The 19,767-nt window shown below is 43.5% G+C and overlaps 2 protein-coding genes across 3 annotated transcripts in view; both read left to right on the top strand.

Moving 5' to 3' along the window:
* LOC140999449 (protein bicaudal D homolog 2-like) overlaps positions 1–9,312 on the top strand; it is a 41,992-nt gene extending 32,680 nt beyond the window's left edge. Inside the window, exons 9-11 of one of the 2 annotated variants that reach the window (XM_073469829.1) lie at positions 187–338; positions 5,656–5,884; positions 9,194–9,312. In XM_073469829.1, coding sequence (XP_073325930.1) covers positions 187–338; positions 5,656–5,884; positions 9,194–9,196 — 384 coding nt within the window. In that variant the 3' untranslated portion in view covers positions 9,197–9,312. Of the gene's footprint in view, positions 1–186; positions 339–5,655; positions 6,107–9,193 lie in introns of those variants that run through there. The other variant, XM_073469828.1, reaches the window with a different exon arrangement.
* Positions 9,313–17,873: 8,561 nt separating this feature from the next.
* The window catches only part of fgd (faciogenital dysplasia), a 60,733-nt gene continuing 58,839 nt past the window's right edge, over positions 17,874–19,767 (top strand). The window contains exon 1 of the mRNA XM_073470492.1: positions 17,874–17,979. Coding sequence (XP_073326593.1) covers positions 17,958–17,979 — 22 coding nt within the window. The 5' untranslated portion in view covers positions 17,874–17,957. The remainder of the gene's footprint in view (positions 17,980–19,767) is intronic.

Genomic DNA, 19,767 nt, shown 5'->3' with positions numbered 1-19,767 from the left:
TCATAAACCACACACACCTATGGTTTTTAAATACGCAACTAACAAAAGCCGCTACAGCCTACTTGGCTACCATAATGACTTGTAACAGAAAAGAAATAGGTCATATGGTCCATATTAACAGACTTCTTGTGGCAGGAAATACCCCCCAGCTGCTCTGACCCTTTTGTTCTTCTCATCCGCCCACAGACAGCTGAAGTCGCTCTGGCCAACCTGAAGAGCAAGTACGAGAACGAGAAGGCCATGGTGACCGAGACCATGATGAAACTGAGGAACGAGCTCAAAGCCCTGAAGGAGGACGCTGCCACCTTCTCCTCTCTCCGAGCCATGTTCGCCACACGGTAAGGAATTTGCAACAGCATCGCTGAAAAATATGTTTTTCGAGCATCCTTTCTTCCAAGACGCAAAAATGTATCTGGAAAATGTTTCCCCACTTTGTCACATAAACATTGTTGATTTCCCACACAGTCTAGCACGAATCCCAAGTCGTTCTGACACGCTGTGCTACTGCAGATTAGCTTGAAGTAACAGTAACACAGACTTTCTGCTATTCTTAAAACTATTGCACGTGCACAGTACCAAATGCCATACACAATATAACCAGGTAATCCTAAAATAAGATTACCATCATATTGTAATCCATGTTTACCACATGTGTGGTATTGTTATAACATGACATTATTTAAGCGGACTATTGTTTGTTTTTGAGAATCACGGTCAAGAAGGGATAGTAACAGTGATACTGACTGAAAAGAACAGAAGGTATCTAATCTGGGTATCATTTAAATATGTCACTTAAGTCGTGTTTTTGACCAGTGATTGTGTGTGTGTGTGTGTGTGTGTGTGTGTGTGTGTGTGTGTGTGTGTGTGTGTGTGTGTGTGTGTGTGTGTGTGTGTCAGATGGGCCGACACACTCACTAATCTTTTCTGATTCCGAGGGGAAGCCGGTCAAAGGTTCTGTGCATAATCCCACCTCATCTTGGTCTGGATTACACATTCACCGCTCAATACATAGTAGCCTAAGTGCTCACACACTGCTTGTTTGTTTGTTTATTTGTATGTGTGCATGCATATTGAGAGCAGTAAGTAAATGAGTGCATCTGTATGAGGCACTTGTACATATTTTTAGATGCGAGTACAGTGCTTCCACTGTGGCTGCTCAACTCACTTTTTGAGTTGCTTTCCCTCTCTGTGAATTTTATTTTGAAGGTGTCGGTGCCCACTTGTGCCTTTAAATATCAGCACTGGTCCAGATGGCTGCGCTGAGATGCTGAGATAGTCATTACTCCTGCATTTAAGACTCCTCCACAATCCACAGCAAAGCTCAGGCCGCTCAGAGGGAGGCGAGGTGGAAGAGGAGGGTGGGGATAGACGGTATTATAGAACGAAGGTTACAAGAGCTGCAGGGAACGTGTGGGCAGCTCAGCGCCCCTCGTCTTACCCATACAGAAATTCAACACCTATCCCTGATGTGTGCTTGCTGAAGTAACTCCATATACCTGCAGTGTCTAATCAATTAGTAACGGGAGGAAAACTCCTGTCTGCAAATGTGAGAGTGTGTTGTCATGGGTTTTTGGCGCACTGCAGAGCCAGATGGCTGGGAGGATGTAGGTGTAATACTCAACTATCTGGACCGAAAGGAAACCAGGGCAAAGAGAGAACCAGATCTTCCTCCTACTAATGATATTATTTTCACCCCCTCGGGCCTGTGAATTTATCACTTGTCATCGTTGCAGCAGTGAAGGGAAGGTGTGAGATCATATTTGCTGTAAAGAAGCAAAGCCATTGTGAAGTGTCTCTCTGTTAGCCTCTTTGGCTCGAGAGGCTTAAGATATCGACAACACATTACATCTAGCTGTTTACCGCCTGTGTTCTCCTCCTTATGCACCTCCCCTCACTATTTTTGTTAGTATTCTGTCGCTGTTTTGGTGCCCATGCATGAATAACATTCTGTCTGTTTATTGGATTGGTGTATTGGTATGTAAATTCTGTCCTATACGGCACAGAGTTGGGTCAGGGGACTCTTTGAGAGGCTGGGGTACTCGCCTGAGCAAGGTTTCCCACACTCCCCCTCCATTGTATCCCCACGTCCCCCCTTCCGTCCTTCCTCACCGCCAAACACCCGGTTCCCTAGTCATCTGGAAAAGAAAGAGAGGAAGGGGGAAGGCTTTCAGTTAAAGCCCACTACAGGAGCCTAAATTGACATACTTTTTTTTTGCACTCTGTAATCTGCACAAAGACCACAAAGTCTGTAAAGGTGGATTTCTGAGACTCTTAGAAACAAATGTGTGGTCTTTGATAAAGTGGAAGAAAGATGGAGTGGATTTGAAAGACCCCGCTGCGGTCTCTGCCTCTAGTAGATTAGAGTCACTTTAGAGTGTATTTTCGTTCTGTGAGAATTTCATGAGGGAGACGCAGGGTTGAATGTTTTTCTGTACGTGCTTGTTTCTTTGTTTCTGTGTGTGTGTGCCTCTCCAGCTGCAGTCTCTGGTGTCATGTTAACAGTAAGCTCCTGCCTCCAACATTCCTAAGACATGCCTCGACATGCTCTCAGCCCCTGCTCATACTCATTAACAGTCAAACTGTTAGCCCAAGTCACGTTTTCTCCTCAAACTTACACCCTTAATCATCTTGCAGTTCTGTCGTTAGCCGTATTCCCTTTCCATCATTCTTTATTTAATTCAGTTCTTGCCCCCTCCTCCTCCCTGCTCTGTCTCTGATATCGGTCCCACCGTGACCAATCAAGCTCCAGACAGGACCACAGCTGAGGACGTTGTTGTGTTTCTGTGCTTTGGGGGCATATCGATTGGGGACTGTGTCCACATGGATGCTGCAATAGTTGAGCTTTCCTCACGCAATCATGAATCACATTGGCTACTGCTAATAACAGAAGCAGCAAAATGCAGTGAAAGTTTGTTTGTCAGTGATGTTACTATGATGCCTGTTCATCCTCAAAAGGCCAGCAGCCGACCCCCGGCCCCCCTCAGCTATTGTGCCTCCACACCCCATCGGCAGGCCAAAAAGCCTCCTATTATACCCCCCCAGTCCCTAGAATAGACTCCTCTGTTTTTTTCCCGGGAAAAATGCACGCCCTCTCACCCCCCACGCAGAAGTGGCTGAACCGTCTGAAGGGGCACCAGCCCCCCCCGCTCGCCCCCATCTCATACTGGGTGTAATGAAACAGCACTGATCCCTATTGTCTGGGTGTGTGTCCCACTGGGAATCAAACTGCATACACAAGAGGGGTGGGTATGGTTTATGTTTGTATGGTAGTCTGTCAAGGCCAAAGTTCACGTGGGGCACAACCACGTGCAGCACCACACACAGCATAAACACCTAAAGTTACTGGCGTTTTTTTGGGCTCAGATTTTGTCTTTGGGACTCGATTTTCTTGAAACGAGAAAAGTTTTTGCAGTTGGGTTTGGACAATTCAACTAGCGCAGCTTCTCAAAGCCAAATAAGGTTTATTTTGGTTGGAAACAGGTCAGGAACCTGATCATCCTGGTAGATTTTCTGCCAATGATTTATGATTCAACAATAAAGTTATATCAAAGAGGGAGTTCAAGAGCAGTTCAAGCGGCCACTGATCACACAATGACATTAGATTTCACATGCCTGCTAGAAAAGCGACAGTTATAGCTCACAGGCATTGGAATACAGCAGATGGCATAACATTGGTAAGATATCTGCATTCCTGTGGTTTTAAAAGTCTAAAGAGTTTGTGGAGCGTCAACACAGTTGTGGGTGTTCCCAAATAAAATAAATACTTTAATACCAGACAGAGAAAAGCGAGTAGGGTGAGGCCACCTATGAGATGAATTATGTCCCAACGGTTTTAGCGTGGCACCGTTGGAGGATAAGGCGCCGCTTACCAACATAACCAACCCCTCCCTTCATGAAGGCTTGTCAGTCATTACTGGAGAATGTCACACAGTTGCTTCGTCAGCAACACAGAAAGCAGGGATGACATGGGGAGAGAGAAAGTGACTGATGCAGGCAGACAGACGGAGACAGCAGCAAGGAAGCGTCGGAGGAAATAAAAGGCTTGAGAGTCGAGATAAGAGCCAGGAGAGAGGATGTGATTGAAAGGGAGGGGAATGAGAAAGCAAGGCAATGAAAAAGGGGAAGAAGGGTTTGTCGAAGGAGGAAAGCATGAAAATGAAACACTAGCACAACGAGAGCAGATGGAGGGTGGAGATATAAAACCCCCGCCTCAAAATCCCTTCAGGTGACCCAGTTTTTTTTTTTACCTGTCCAGCATTAGATGCATACACACAAGGGCACGGGGAAACAGGTGATGATGCCGCAGTGCAGCACTGAGGGATATCGAGCAGCAAGTAGCCTGCCATCATATTAGATGGGAGATGGTTTGAAGAGATGAGGTCTCACTCCATCTGGAACAGATCGGAGTGATGAACCATCCGTTCATCCCCTCCTCATTTTGCTCCTCAGAGGTGACGCGAAAAGGATCTTCTCAGCAACCCTCAGGTTAATGCGTTCATCCTTTGTGTATGCAATCTATTCTTAACTTACGTACGCACTGTACGCGCCCTATGTTATGCTGAGAAGCTGTAAGCGACACTCAGGTGTCCCACCTGTCACCATACCTGGTTATGGTAAACATTCATTTAGCAGTAGCCGTATACCCAAAAAACATGCATGTAGGTAGTTTGATGACAGATAGAGTTTGTCACTTTATCTGGTAAAAACAATTCTGCTCAAATGACAATATAACTGAGAACATTTTTGTTTGTGAAGTTTGGGGGAGGAGACAGAAATAGCCGATGAAATCATAAGTGAGTAATGAATAATTCTGCAGGTCTTATCAGGTTTAGACTGTGTAGAGCAACGGCTCCACCTGGTGGTGGTGAAAAACACTGTGAAACCGGAGGAAAGGTCATGAATGAAGTGCTTCAATTTTAGCTGTTTCAGACTTTGTGGCTGTTGGTGACACTATCTCCAACATGAACCTCCGGTACAGATATCATACATGCAGTTTTGCAATAACTTTGATACAAATATAACAAAAAGGCAACTAAATCTTTGCTACATTGAGGCAAATGCTATTTGGTGTTATTGGAACTGCCAGTGCCCCCTTGTGGTGTGATACAGGGAAGTCTTAATGGGGGAAATATTTTTCATTAAAGGTTTGAAATGAATAAATATGAGCTCAATGTCATACTTATCATTGTTCTCAGTATCACACAGTTGGATGGACTTTCTTACAGTCACGAAGAAATAACCATCTCATTTTATTCTGTTAAGTTTACTGTTGAAGCTTCCAAACTACCTCACATCTCTTCTGTCATTTAAATCTAGTAACTTCAGCACACAATACAGCAACTATCCTTAGATATCCCTCATGTACACAGTAACAACATTGGCAGAACTAGTTTCAGGTATCACGCACTTTTTAAATACAGTGAACTGCGAACGACCCTCAAACTAGAGTATCAGCTGTTTTTAATGATTCTTGCTTGATTGAATTGTATTTATTCCTTGTCGTGTCGTTTCTGTTTGCTGCTTGTGTTCTTGTGAATGTTTCTTGTTCTTCTCAGGTCTTTCTGAGAAAAGAGATCTTAATCTCAGTGAGACTTCCTGATTAAATAAAAAATGCGCCTGACTACAATTTTCTCTCTCTGTCCGTCTCTCTTGCAGTTGTGACGAGTACGTCACCCAGCTGGATGAGATGCAGAGGCAGCTGGCTGCAGCGGAGGATGAGAAGAAGACCCTCAACTCCCTGCTGCGTATGGCCATACAGCAGAAACTGGCCCTGACTCAGCGTCTGGAAGACCTGGAGTTCGATCACGAGCAGACCCGCCGGGGCGGCTCTGGCCGCACCAAGACCCGCAGCAAGGCCGCCGGCAGCACCCCCAACAACCCCCACGTAAGTCAGAGTCTCACCTGCTCTGGCTCCGGCCGACCAGAGCCCAACAATGCCATGCCCAATGGCATTCTGGGAGGCCCCGTGGTGTTTTGCAGCGAGAAGTACAAGATCTACTGCGACTGAGGCGGCTTACAAGTGCGCAAGGGACTGCTGTGTACAGAGGGGAGGGGGCCTCCGGGCCGAACCCTCCCTGCCTTAGTGTTAAAGAGCCCCACTCGCTCGCTTAGCTCCCTGGCCAGCCTGCGCTCCTCTAGGGACTGCTGTGTGACTAACCAGCTGCTCGTGTGTGCTAGTGTATACGCTTAGGGGAATGCAAATGTATGTACAGTGTGCACTAGACGTTTGGACTGTAGTAGACATATATGGCATGTGGATTATAGGGCCCCGGTTATGTTGGGGGGGTTTTGTGGATATTATGGAGTGTCTATTCTTTCCGCTGTCATGGTGCTGTACGTATGATGTAAAAGGTGGCAGCTTTTGTGCTTGTCTGTTCTGGCCCCCTGAGTGTTTTACCTGGTAACAGTAACACATTGTGGGGGTGAGGACCGGTAAAGGAGGATGTCAATCTGACGGTCATGTGACCAAATATGACATCCTCTGCTCTTCGGCTCGTCTGTCGGCATTGGTGCTCCTTGAAAAACTTCTCTCTCCTCTCCGTCCTGGCCCTCCAGGACTGACCTGTGTCCAGCAGCCCACTGTCCAATCAGGTCACTCTTTAAGAAAAAGCAACTTTGAAGAAGTTAAAATATGCAATCTCCCCCTGCTTTCTTGCTAGGGGAGCACACTACGATTCTACAAAGAAATTCACTAACTCGTGCGTGAGTTGGCTGCTGGTTTGATGATGGAATTGTTTGGGCAGAAAAGGAGCACCTGTGACCACAGGTGTTTATTTCAGGATCGTTTTGAAAGCTGTGACGCTAACACACCAATACAATAGGGTCAGTAGAATCGCATGGCTTTGCAGCTGAAAACGCTTATGAGCTTTTTTAACTGTTTTTCTGTTGTCAGGTGTGTGGTACAAGACAAAATGTATTAACAGGGCTCTACATTGTTAAAAAAGGGGGATTTATTTGGTGTCTGGTGAAATACAGGAGGGCTAATCCATGTGACCCATTACGTTGCGATGGATTCTTTCAGAGCCATATATTCCAAGAGAGAAAGAAAGTTTGACAAATCGATCTCCACCACCCAAATTAAGTGCACTTCAGCATAGGTGCCTCAGGTTCCTGCTTCTGTTAAAAAAATGGATATAATGATTACTGTGAACAGAGATAACGATATAGTTTTGATCGAAGATGATTTTTTAAATATGGAGCAAATCCTAGAAGAGCACAAATCAAAAACGGCAACCACGTGTGGATAACGAATCTGCAAACGAAACCTGTGCCTGACCCAAACACTTGATATATTTATCTATCTGTTGATGTAAAGCCCTGTCCTTGTGTCTCAACTTGAGCTGTCACTGTTCTTTCCCTTCTCTCTCCCCCCATCCTCTGTCTCCCCTTCTCTATTTTTGGGAGATCCCTCAGAGTTCACATTTCTGTGTGGTTATGCGGCTGAAGAACCCTTTCCTCATGTCTCTAATCTGTGTCTTGTCGCTCGGTCGCCATACGACCTTCTCTCTTTTAGATTGTCAGCAGCTTGCTCCCCCAGCGTCACCACTCACCCTTTAACTAGAATGAGGAATTGTGGGGAAAATTGCCCTCTGAATATTTTTGTCAGGTAATGTCCTCACGTACGCTGTGCTCCCGATATCTGCCTGTGTGTATATGAGCGTTCCAGTGAAGGACCCTCGTGTTTGTATCGAGTTTTTAACCTTTGCAAATGGAGGGTCACTCATTTCTTTTGTTCTCTTGGTTATTTTGGTGTGTGAGGACAAAGCGACGCACTGTTTTTTGTATCCACAATAGCTTTAACCCCTTGCAAGCTAGCATTTACGCAAATAGGAAAAAATATAAGTGGGGCTTGTGTTTAATAAATCCATGTACTGCTTGTGGATCATAGACACATTAGCTTTATGATGCTAAAAGCAGGGTTGATGTGAGGAAATCCTGCAAGATTTGTCAAATGATGCGTTTTCTACTACCAATAAGCTATATATTAAACTCTATATTCTTAATATGATCATGTTCAGGTTATAATCTTGCAGGATCCTACTACAGTATTCCTTCCTCTCAGATATAAAGAGAGGGAGCTCAATTATTCCTCTAAAACAGGAAAACCATTTCAGCAGTCAACCCTGCTTGAGTGTGCATCCATAAGCCTCAGCACACAGCATGGAAACAAGGCTATCGTACACATTAGGGAAAAAGAAAAACCTCCTTAGAGGTCAGTCACTCTTAAGTTTGAGTTTCACTTAACTTACAAGCGTGATATATTCAGTTTCTATCAGTTTGCGCTGACTGAGAAAAAGGTTTGGGGAGTAGAGGAGGGAGAACTACTCGTGTTGTAAACCAGCTCCTGAGATGGGAGTTAAGAAAGCCAGACATGCTGGTGAAGAAAGCCAGATGTCTGGCTGAGAGCTGACTCTGATACTGTGGAGAAATGAGTCCAGGGGCTTCCTGAGGGGGAAAGTCCTGGTAAACTTTGGAGGAAAAAAATGAAAAAAACTGCAGACTGGTTGCTCGATCAACCAGAGGACATTGATTCAAATTAGCTGAGCGCTTAACCGTCTCCCTTGTATAGGCTCTGTGGAATCACTGAGCAAGTAGTTAGGCACCCAGGATGTGATTGTGACTAGAACTTCCTCTCCCGAGATAAATGAATTTGCTCCATCTAGTTTGAAATCAATGTCAGGCTTATCTGGTGTCATAACAGCATGCCACCGAAAAAGCTCCTCCTACCTCTGCTTGCAGGCTCCTCCCACGTCACCTTTAAGTTCTTACCACACATGTCGCATCAAGTTTCTGATTTAAAGTAAGCCTGCATGTCAAAAACATAACCCATTTTTCATTAACCTGCATGGCATATGAGAAACACCCCTCTCCTCTGACCTGGGTGGTGGGATACAGCTCCAGCTCTGTCTTATGAATGAAAGGTCATGGTACTCGTGAGTCATTGGCTTCCTAACTGCACCCCGCAGGAGAATTTGTGGTGAATGCGCTTCCACATCAGCTCCGCAGAGACATATTGACAATGTCGATATGACGGGAAACCATCGTCTGCTTCAGGGCTCCTAACATGGCTTCCGTTGCTTTGACTAACCACAGCCGCCGCCTGCTTTGTCTGTGTGGACTCAGCTGTTAACAGTGGCTCTAAATTGACAAATAATGCTAACGCTGATCATTTGTTTGTCTCTTCATTTTGCAGTAATTACAGTAGTTCTGCGCGGATGACGAAGTACCAACACAAGGTCCATTCTCGCTGCTGATTGAGTTCGCCGAAAAAGAGTTAGCACTAATAGGCACATTTGGACTTGAAGACAAAACATAAAAAAAAAAAAAAAGCTAAATGAAAAAAAAAACTGATTTCCAGTCGAATCAACTGTCCTACTTCCTTCTTTTAAAATGTGACGTCAATCGGAATGATACTCATTTTCGCGTGCTGCTGCTGCTGGAAGCCAATTTCTCACAGGTCCAATGAACTGATTGCAATGCCGACCAGAGTTTGTGATTGGCTAGCTAACCCTCCAATGATAAGCCAGGGGACATGGGGTTGTTTCTCAATGTAAAACTCTTTTGTCTGGTTTCATCTTGTTTTTTTCTTTTAGTTTATTCTTTTTTGGGGTTTTTTTTTTGTAAATCTGTGCACTTTCATTATATAGGATTATAACAGACTATTATTAACCTATAGGGAAGCATGGTAGTACTATGGTTTGTGAGTAATTCAGTATAGGTTTTAAGACTACGGGATTATACGTCCTCCTGAATCATCTGAATTTAAGTAACGGAAACTATTTACTCCACAAGTAAAGGCTCCACAAACCACAGACCTACTATTACGACTTTACCCTCAAGATTTTATCCATCAAATAATCATTTTTAAATTGTTTTGTTACATCATATGTTATGCTGTTCTTTTATGTTTGTTCTACTGCCATGTTCTAACAAAAAAAAAATCCAGGGTGATCAAATTCTGGGGTTTTTTCATGTATTTATTATTCCTAGGAATAGTTCAAAATAACACAATGAAACTTGACAACGCCCTGACTCGAATAGGTAAGTTGTGTTTTGGGAAAAATGACACACGAGTGACACGATATGCTTTTTTCCTAGCTTCTTACCGAGGGCGTTCAACTGAAACGGGATCACTGACTTTCAGAATTCTCTGCAAGTGCGACGATTAAATTCCAAATTGGAATTGTTTCATTCTCTCTTCGTTTATCGTGCCAAATCTTGGTACACCGTTTAGGTCGAAAAGAAATCAAGACTCGGAAATAAGACAAGCCGTCACTGAGGAAGATTTAGTTCGGGCCATGGCTCTCCAATGCGAGAGCCGGGGTTTTGTTTTTTGGTTTGTTTAGTTCTTCGTTTCCGACCAGTAGTGCCTTTCATTGTTTCAAGGGAGAATCATAGACTAGTATTTTATGTTTTCTGTTTTTATAGGTGAGGACTTTGGGTTTTCAAAATGACTGTGAGCAGCAATAAGTGCAAAGGGAATTTTCCCCCTGTCTGCATGAGTGAGATGATAGTTTTGAAATTAGCTCAATTAAACTGAAATTGTATTGAATTCTGCAGGTCAGTGATCCACTCAACAAATTCAGGGGTATTAAGAAAAGGTTGTTTTTTATCGAACTTTGGGAACCAAAAGAAGTCCCTTTGGCCTCCTGTTATTGAACAAAATGCTCCATGCATCTGTAATGTGTTGGGGTAGATCAGTGTACTATTGGAAAACATCTACGTATCTCTAGCATTGTTTGGTGAAGGTAATGTGATATCAATAGTATTGTTGAAAAAAATGTGCAGAGAGCGCATTTTATCTTTCTTTTTTTGTCCGATTTGAGTTTTGTTTGTCGTTTTCTTTTCTTTTTTATTCTTGAACCTTTTTTTTTTTACATCATCTTTGAGCATTATGTTTTCAGGAAACAGAAAACAAATTAAGCATCAACAAGCTTGAATAGTGCCATCATAGCCAATGCTTGTTTGTTGAGGCATTAAAAAAGTTACCAATGTGGATGAGAAGCTACGAAAAAAGTGCAATTCAGATAATGTTTTTACATTAAGGAGAAAAAAAAAGGTTTTCTGTTTGCTGGAAGCGATAGCATTGTGATAATAAAATTAGCTGTGCAAACTTTATATTGTCATATTGTGTTTCAGTATTGATCCATAATGAGAGTTTGATATCTTTATATGAAATAACGACTTCACCTGTATGTTGGTATTTATTTGAATTGTCATGCAGTACTGTATTCTTATCAATAATGTGCATTATGATTAGTGGCATATTGATTACAGCTAAATGTCATATGCATGTTTCTTCAGTCATGGGACCTTTACACAGAATTGAAAACAAACATGTAAACTTTTGTCAGGGTGTTACAAAATACGGAGAAAAAAAACAAAAGAAAAAAAGTCTGATGTATTACTGCTGAATTAATCCTATGAAAGTGTTTTGTTTGTTTTCCAGTAGAGAGGGTGGTATCTCTGTGTAAAGGTAGTCATACTGGCTAAAATCAATAAATGTGACTTAAGTTCCAAGGCGTCTCAGTGTTGTTATTTATAGCTCCTCTGCAGCAGAAGCGGCACGTGAAGGGTTAACGAGGCGAAGTATGGTCTGCAGTGTCTCCTCAGAGTGTTCCCAGCTGGAAGTCAGGGGCAGGGGAACTTCCCAGCTGTCTGAGCGGCTCCAGGACACGATCACATTTCACACAATGCACAAAAACACTTCCACCACCTACTACCCCCACCCCTCCACTAACCCTTCTCTCTCTCTCTCTCTCTCCCTGTCTTTCCTCTGCTGTCTCGCTTAAACCTCGCTCCTCCCTCTCCCTCCTCGGCCTTCGCTCCGTTTCCCGTTTCTTTCTCTTTCCTCCCCTCTCCCTGCCGTCTGGAGATACACCCACGCACCGATCGGAGCCAGTTTCTTCTGACCTTTGGTGCACCCGGCACTTCCTGTCCAGGCTCCGGAGGCCGGTGCTCTGCCCAATTAATAATGGAGGATTTTTCTCTTTTGGCCGTTGTTAAAAATGGAGGAGAAATACTGCTGGGCTCTTTCACAAACAACCCGTACGTGAATTCAAAAGAGACACATAAATTTAGAGTGCTGTTAACTCAAAATGCCTAAAAGTGATTTATAGTAATACACATGAGGTCATCATTTAAACTTTTAAATGTTGGATGAATTCTTGTGTCCTTTTACATTTTTGGATTTCTCTAAATCAACATAACAAACACTGACAACATTATTAGGTAAAACTACTAACATATACTGCTGCATGATTTAAATCAGTGGTTCCAAACCTTTTTTCTACTGACACTACTCACCCTGATCTATATATGTTTTTTTAAACTGGATGTAATTTAACACTATTTCAAGAAGTTGTTGAATTTTTTCTTCAAGACAGTGATCCTGGAAGTGTCTTTGTTTAGGTTTTCCTTTTCTTTCTGTAGGTTTGGTCAAGTCTGCATTTAAAGCACTTTAAGTCGTACAAGCTGAAATATTTCTACCATCTATGCATGACTTTTCTGCAATCTAATTTGAATTTTTCTGCTCTCTTGCTAACTAGTTTTCACACACCCTGAGTCACAGCGTGAGATGTACAGGTGTTAATGACTCTGGTTAGTTAGAGGTGTCTCCTCTGCTGTCAGCTTACAAATGATATACCAAAGATTGTCCATACACCCATTTATTTTCCCTTATTATTATTATTATTATTAGTAAGGCAATTTTGGCAAGGCAAGTTTATTTGTATAGCACAATTCAGACACAAGGCAACTCAAAGTGCTTTACAGGGGCATATAAATTGCATTTAAAATACATGAAAACAAAACATTGAAACAAGTTAAGAAATAGGAAAGTAGGCTTAAAATATAATAGTTTAAAAGAGAGTAGTAGTAGTAGTAGTATGAAATTAGCTGAGCTACTTGAAGGTGATTTAAATGTTACATAAACAAAACTGAGCTGACTTGCTCTTGAAACGACAAACTACACTGACTATAAACTATACTGACAAAGATCCATACCATAAAAGGACAAGTGTGTGTGATTTATTACAGAAATGGTGAGACAGAGCCTGCGTCCAATCTAATGTCAAAAAGGTGAGAGCGGAGGTGGTTTTATAGGCTATTCAACCATCTACAATAGTTCTGATGGAGTACACTGGCCCTTTAAGAAAATGTTATCAGAGTTTTTAAGTTGAAACCAAACAAAGTGAATATAAAATTTAATTCCCCATTTAAAAATAAACAAGTACACGGAAGTAAACTTAATTTAAGTACACTTCAGTGTAAAGTTTACTGTGAATTTGGTGATTAGAAGTGTGCTATTTTCTACGTACTTACAGTGTGCTTAATATGCTAAAGATACACCTAGCATTAGTGCTGCTAAAGACATACCTATATATACTAAAGTGTACTTCACTGCAGTGTTTTTAGACACCTTGAAGATGCACCTAAATATACTTACGCATATCTTTTTGCATGAATGTTGCACTGTCTAAAAGTGCACATACGTTCTACAACACTTCCCATAATGCAACTCTCAGGTCAGGTCGAAAGGATTTCAGTAAAGTGAACTCCATGTGGAAAATAGGCGAGTGTCCCTTTAAGGTAATGCACAATGAATAAAAATAAAATCTCATTTCAATTATGAGAAAACTGGGACTTTCTATCACAGTGTCAACACCTCCGAGGCCTCTCAGAATTATATTAACCTGGAATCAGTTAATCATTAATTATCACGACACCCACACTCCACCGTGATTTAGTACAGTGAAACCAGTTGCTGCCATTCACCATATGCCTCGCTGATTGAATTTGAATGGCAGAGTTTAAAAGATAGCCGGAGGGAAGAGGTCATTTCACTGACATCACTGTAGCAACAGTGGAGCCTTTGTTTGTGCCCGTCTCCTTATATTCCTCCCCACCCAGGGCTCCACTGGCAAAGGAAATATGGGTCAGTGGGATTCATTCCATGGCATCAGTCTATTAATATGCAGGTGCTGTGATTATACTCAGCAGAGCAGCTGTTTCATATCTCAGGAGGTGCAGTGTCACATCTTACCACTTGGGGTCCCTGTAATACAGTTGTTGACATCCAACATGAGCCGCCTGAATCCTTAAAAGTTACTCTAAGGTCTTGGCTTAAAAGAGAGACTGTGTGTGTGTGTGTGTGTGTGTGTGTGTGTGTGTGTGTGTGTGTGTGTGTGTGTGTGTGTGTGTGTGTGTGTGTGTGTGTGTGTGTGTGTTTGCTCTCACAAAGGCTCTTCTTTATGTGTATCAGCCTGCGGTGTCATGTGGTGAATCCATGTGGAGCCCAAAGGGACAGAGAGCCGTGATCAGCTGATGTGGAGCAGCAGCACCAATCAACATGCCTCACATGGATCTCAAACACACACACACAAAGGGGATACACACGTTCCTCTACTGGAGCAGAAATAATACCTCTGAGGATGTGAACAAATTTATGACCTGTGGAGTGCGAGCTCAGCCTCATGATGCATTAAAACATTCCTGAGTCCTGACACTGGACGCAGGGTGTGAGTCTCCATCCTCCCATCTGTGACTCATGTATTATCTCCACAGAGCTGTCGGTGTGGTCTCAGAATGCCAGGTTTCACATGTCGTCTGTGACGAGTGTTGATTCAATCAGCGCGAGGCTTTAATTTGCACCTGAAAAGAGGGGAACAAATAGAGACTGGCACCCGAGTCTGGAGTGTGATTAGTCACATGATTGGGCCATTTACACCGTGAGGGTTTCAGATGAGTGTAAAAAGCACTGTGCAGCTCATCTCACACTTATCCATGACGACTTTCGCACCGTTCCTTCAGCTTGGCTGCTCATCTGCCACTCTCTTAATTGTCTTTTTTTATATATCTCACTCTTCCCCCCTTTTCCATTTTATCCCCCTCTATGTGAATGCTGTTGTTTCCCTCTGCTCTGAGGAGCCCCAGGGAAGCGGAGGAGAGGATGTATCCCAGGGGGCTGTTTGGTGTTCTGCTTTCTGTGGACCAGCATGCCCCAGACGGGCTGACAGGCAGCAGCTCCACAGCACTCGGAGGCACCAACAGGGGCATCGGGCCCCTGGTCTATTTAAAACACGAGTTCAGTCATCCACAAAACACTTGGCCTTTCAGACTCTTACATTGACATGTTCTCGATGATTCTCTCAAGCAAAGAAGAGAAAGGTTAAAGGAAAAGGGCGAATGTGTTTTATATTCTTGTATTTGCTTGCATCTGCACAAAATGAAAGTCATGTTTTGAAAACGATGTGATTTATGTGCGGCCATTCAGCCGGTAAGAGGTGATATATAGATTTGGCTTATTTGAGAGGGGTACAGGTCAGTGACGTGGCCTATTGCCTGGCAAGCAGCCAGACGGGGAGCCATTATCATTAGAGACCCTGCTGTTGTCTGTGTTGAACTCAGGCAGATGAAACGCGTGCAGCAACAGCACCAGCCACAAAAGGGGTTAATGATGCGTAGCTGAGTCGACACGGGTTTGGGAAGAGATGGGGGGCTGCACGGATAGACGCACAGAGGGGTTAGGAGGGTCGGCGGCCAGGAAGTCATGCTCCTGAAGAACATCATTGTGGGAATATACAAACAAGCAATGTTGGAAGAAGTAACAGCACCAATAAAATAATAAAGTTCTGTATTCAAATCCTTTCTAGAGTGTAGAAGTACTCATTTAGCAGAAAAATGGACCCTGTGACTGATGTGTTATTATATATGTGACGTTATTAGATTGGTGCTGATGCATCAGTGTGTAAGCAGCACGCTGAGGCTGGTTGACTTGTAGCTCGTCAGGTAGTTTTGGCTCCCAACTGAAGAACTGGCTCCGTCCAAGATAAATCTGAGGAGTCATGAGATGACTAATGATGGCTGGACAGAAGACCAAACAAAAAGCTCCTACTAGGGATGTTAATGATGAATGATTAATGGATGAATCACTGTGAAGAATTTAATCTATTCAAAATGTATTAGAGATGAGCACTGATTACAAATGTTTGCTTATCAAATATATCAAAGTACAATTCACAATGCTGGTGTAAGAAAATGTTTTTAATTAAAATACAAGTAATATGTAATTTAAAAAATAAAGTGATTTTAGCCATTAAGTAGCCTCAATATGGGTTGGATTTTGTTGGGCCAGTTGTTGAATATCAACAGATTTGCAACAACTCTGTTATAAAAATGAAGTCATTTTTTTGTGTTGTTTAGTTCATCAAAAAGTTGAGAACCACTGGTTTAAAGGATAAGTTCACCCACAAATGAAAATTTTGATGAAGTTTTGTAGTCCACAAAACATTTCTGGAGCTTCACAGCAACACAGCGTTTCAGCATTCTCCTAAACAACTGAAGTAGATGGGAAATCAGCGAAACGCAATATAAAATGGCTCCACACAGCTCATTCGAAGTCTCCAGAAGCCTCAAGATCCCATATTGATATGAAAAGATGTTATTTACACCCTTTTTTAAAGACAAGATCTACACTGTGGCTGCTAAGCTAAAGCGTTAGCACGCACCTCGTCTGAAGTGGGTGCATGAGCTTGTATAAATAAGTGTCGAGGGTGTAAATAACATCTTACCAAATCAATTTGGGGATTCTGGGACTTCCAGAGACTTGGATTACACCGGATAGAATATACTTGGCCATTTTGTGTTTTTTAAAGTTGTTTATTTTACGTTTTAAAACAAGTCCCCATCTACTTCAGTTGTTTATGAGAGTGCTTCAACTCTGTTTTGCCGCGAAGACCACAAAACCTCCCCCTTCTTTCCATCAGCATGAGGGTGAGTGTGGGTGAATTTTCATTATTGGGTGAATTTATCCTTTAATCTTTAAAAAAAAAGAAATGTATTAACCCTATCATGATTTTTATGTAACCTGAAAGGTAAATTTAGCAGTCTTATATCAGTAGGTAGTGTAGAAGTATAAAGGAAAATCCTTGAGTTCCTACTTGAATAAATGTACTTAGTTACTTGCCACCACTGCAGAGCAGAACGTTGTAATGCCACACAGCTGACTGGAAGCACCACAGCTGACCTTTAATGGCCTCAGCATGCCAAGAAAAACACTGCTCTCATAACCAAACACTCTCAGACTCTGAACTTTTGAATTAAAAAAAAACTGCATTTCCTGACTGTAACGAGCTGCAACTTCAAGATTTCTTCCCTCCTCCTGTCTGTCCCTTATTACTGCGCACAAAGATCCACAGAGGCAGCTGACAGCATCCATTCAGCTGGCGGGAATAGTCCACATAATCAATTAAAAGAAGAGGAGAAAGCCTGAGCAGTGACATGGAAACGCAATGCCAGTAAGCATTCGTGTTCCGGCCTTTTTTTTTCTTTCCACACTAATAAGCAGCTGTGGAGCTATCTCTTGAACTAGACCTCATCCTTTTCAGGACTCCACGTGACATCCATGTCATGCCTCTGTGCCTTTGGGCATGTCATGGCTGAAACTGCACCATCACTTAAAGAGAGATCTCAGAGAGGTAGAGCGAGCGTGCTCGGTACCGATCACAAAAGGCTCGGAGTGAGTTGAAGGATGAAAATCATTGTCCTCCAGATGCTGATCTTTTATTCTGCTCCTCGCACTCAATGAATGAGGTTGTCGTGCGTGTGCGCGCCTCGCACCGGGAGCGCGCTTCATCTTTTCTTTTTTCCAAGCGGTTCAGAGAGGAAAGAGTTGTGTGTCTGGAGAGGGAGGAGAAAAAGGACTACATGAAGGACTACAGTGCGCCCACTCTACGCACACAATTACCCCCTCGCGTCCGTTTGGACACCATGAAGCGTCCTTAGTGTGTGTGCGAGCGTGTTTTTCTTCTCAAGCGAGCAGGAAAAAGGGCGCTGCGAAGTGGACGGGACGCGCTCCTCCGAGTTGAGTTGGGTACGCTGGCCGGAGCCGCCGCTGTCTGCCAGCTTCCCCGAGAAAAGACCGGAGAGAAAGAGAGCGGAGAAGAAGTTTGTGCAGGATGCAGGGGGTTTCAGCTACTGGTGAGTGAATCTCTCTCATAAATAAAGACTTTTACGCTTTTTTTCCCCCCTTCCTCGAGTCGTTTCCGAGTGGCTACCGTTGCGCACAGGATTCGGATTCCCAAAAATGCTTTTGCCAGCTGTCAACGGGACAGCTGCGGGCCTGCATCAACTCCACAACAACGCACAGATTTGTCTGAGAGGAGCGTTTAATGCTCTATTGGGGGAGCTTGAGCTGACATGGCAAGAATTGGAGCAGAGCCGTGCCAAACCCTGAGAGAAGTGACCTCACAATTGCCCTAATTTGACACACACACACACACACACACACACACACAGATATCTGTATGGTATGACCGGAAATCACACAGAAACCACTTTGAGAAGTTGCGATAAGGATGATTAGAAGTGGAGTCATTCATCCTCCTCCCTCCTGTTGTGTGTCCACAACAGCCACATTGTCCTTATGGGATTTGAGTGTTAGAGAGGGTGTGTGTGTGTATGTGTGTGTCTCTGTGTGTGTGTGTGTGATGCAGCCAGAGCTCATGAGATTAGAGATGTGTTGAAACTGTCTGCAACTTTGTTTGCCCGTCCATCTGCCTGAGAGAATGGTAGGTGGTGGGCTGCTGTGTCTGTGTGTCACTGTGTGGTTTCCTCTCGAGCATTACTTGCATAGATATTTTTAATTATGAAATGCATCTTTCAAGTGCTCGACCACAGAATAACAGAAGGAGGGTGGGGAGGGGGGGGTGCTGCTCTTTCTTTTTTGTTTTGTTTTTTCTTTCTTTCTAAAGCGACCGCTCATCATTCGCCATGTCCACATCATTGTTTGAGTTTGCTGCTCGTTGCATGGTCATGGTCCCGAGATGACAGATCTGGGGCGTTTGGCTTAATATTCCCATCGACCCAACCACAATGAGTTACTGTGAGAACCCAAACTCCATAGAAAATTCGGCTAAATCTCAAGATCCTTCACGGAGGCCTTCAGAATAAAGTGCTAGCATGCAGACAAAGAAGGGGGGGGTGGGGTGGGGGGGTATAATAGAGAGAGTGATAGAGATGAAGTGCTGATGGGACGATATCAGGCTGCAGCAGAGGTGAGCTATGCAGAGAGAGGGAGAGAAAAAGAGAGTGTGTTTGTTGTGAGACTCGGGGGAGGAATCGATCTGCCGTCCTCCTGGCTGACTTTCTTTTTCCGGCAGTCCAGCAGTGTATCGTTTCTCTCCCACACACATTCATTCCCAAGGCCTCGCTCTTTTTTTTCCTTCTTTTTTTTTGCAGTTCCCTCTTTCTCTCCCACACTGTCCCAGATCAATCTCTGCCCCCTCATCCCTTAAACCCCCTCCCCAACACACACACTCGCAGCAACTATATCAAATGTTTTTCCTCTGTTCAGAAGTTCCTCCCCTCGACTCTATTCCTTCCACATGGGAAACAAACCAGCCCGTGCACTCTCTAATGCTTATTTTTGTGTTTATGATGGGAGGGTCAAAAGGGTTTGCGAGCCGCTCGCATCAGATCGTTGGGAGAATCTATTAAAACAAAACCACATCACAAATAAACCGCGGTGGGATTGATAGCAGCGCGCCTGTCAGTTTGAATTCCACCTCGATCCTCAGACTTGTTTCCAGCTAAACTTCTCTGACGAGCCCTCAGAAGAAGCAGGGTGAACGTCTCCTCTGCAGATGCAGGACAATGGTGGTCCACGTGTGCCAGCTAGATGCTCCGGCGTGGACGTCCTGGCCGGGCTGTTTAGGTTATTTATTATTAACAAAAGCTATCAGGGCCTGTCTGTGTTTAACCGAGCCA

This window comes from Pagrus major, chromosome 7, assembly GCF_040436345.1.
Source record: "Pagrus major chromosome 7, Pma_NU_1.0".
NCBI lineage: Eukaryota > Metazoa > Chordata > Actinopteri > Spariformes > Sparidae > Pagrus > Pagrus major.
This window is presented reverse-complemented; position numbering and strand designations above follow the sequence as displayed.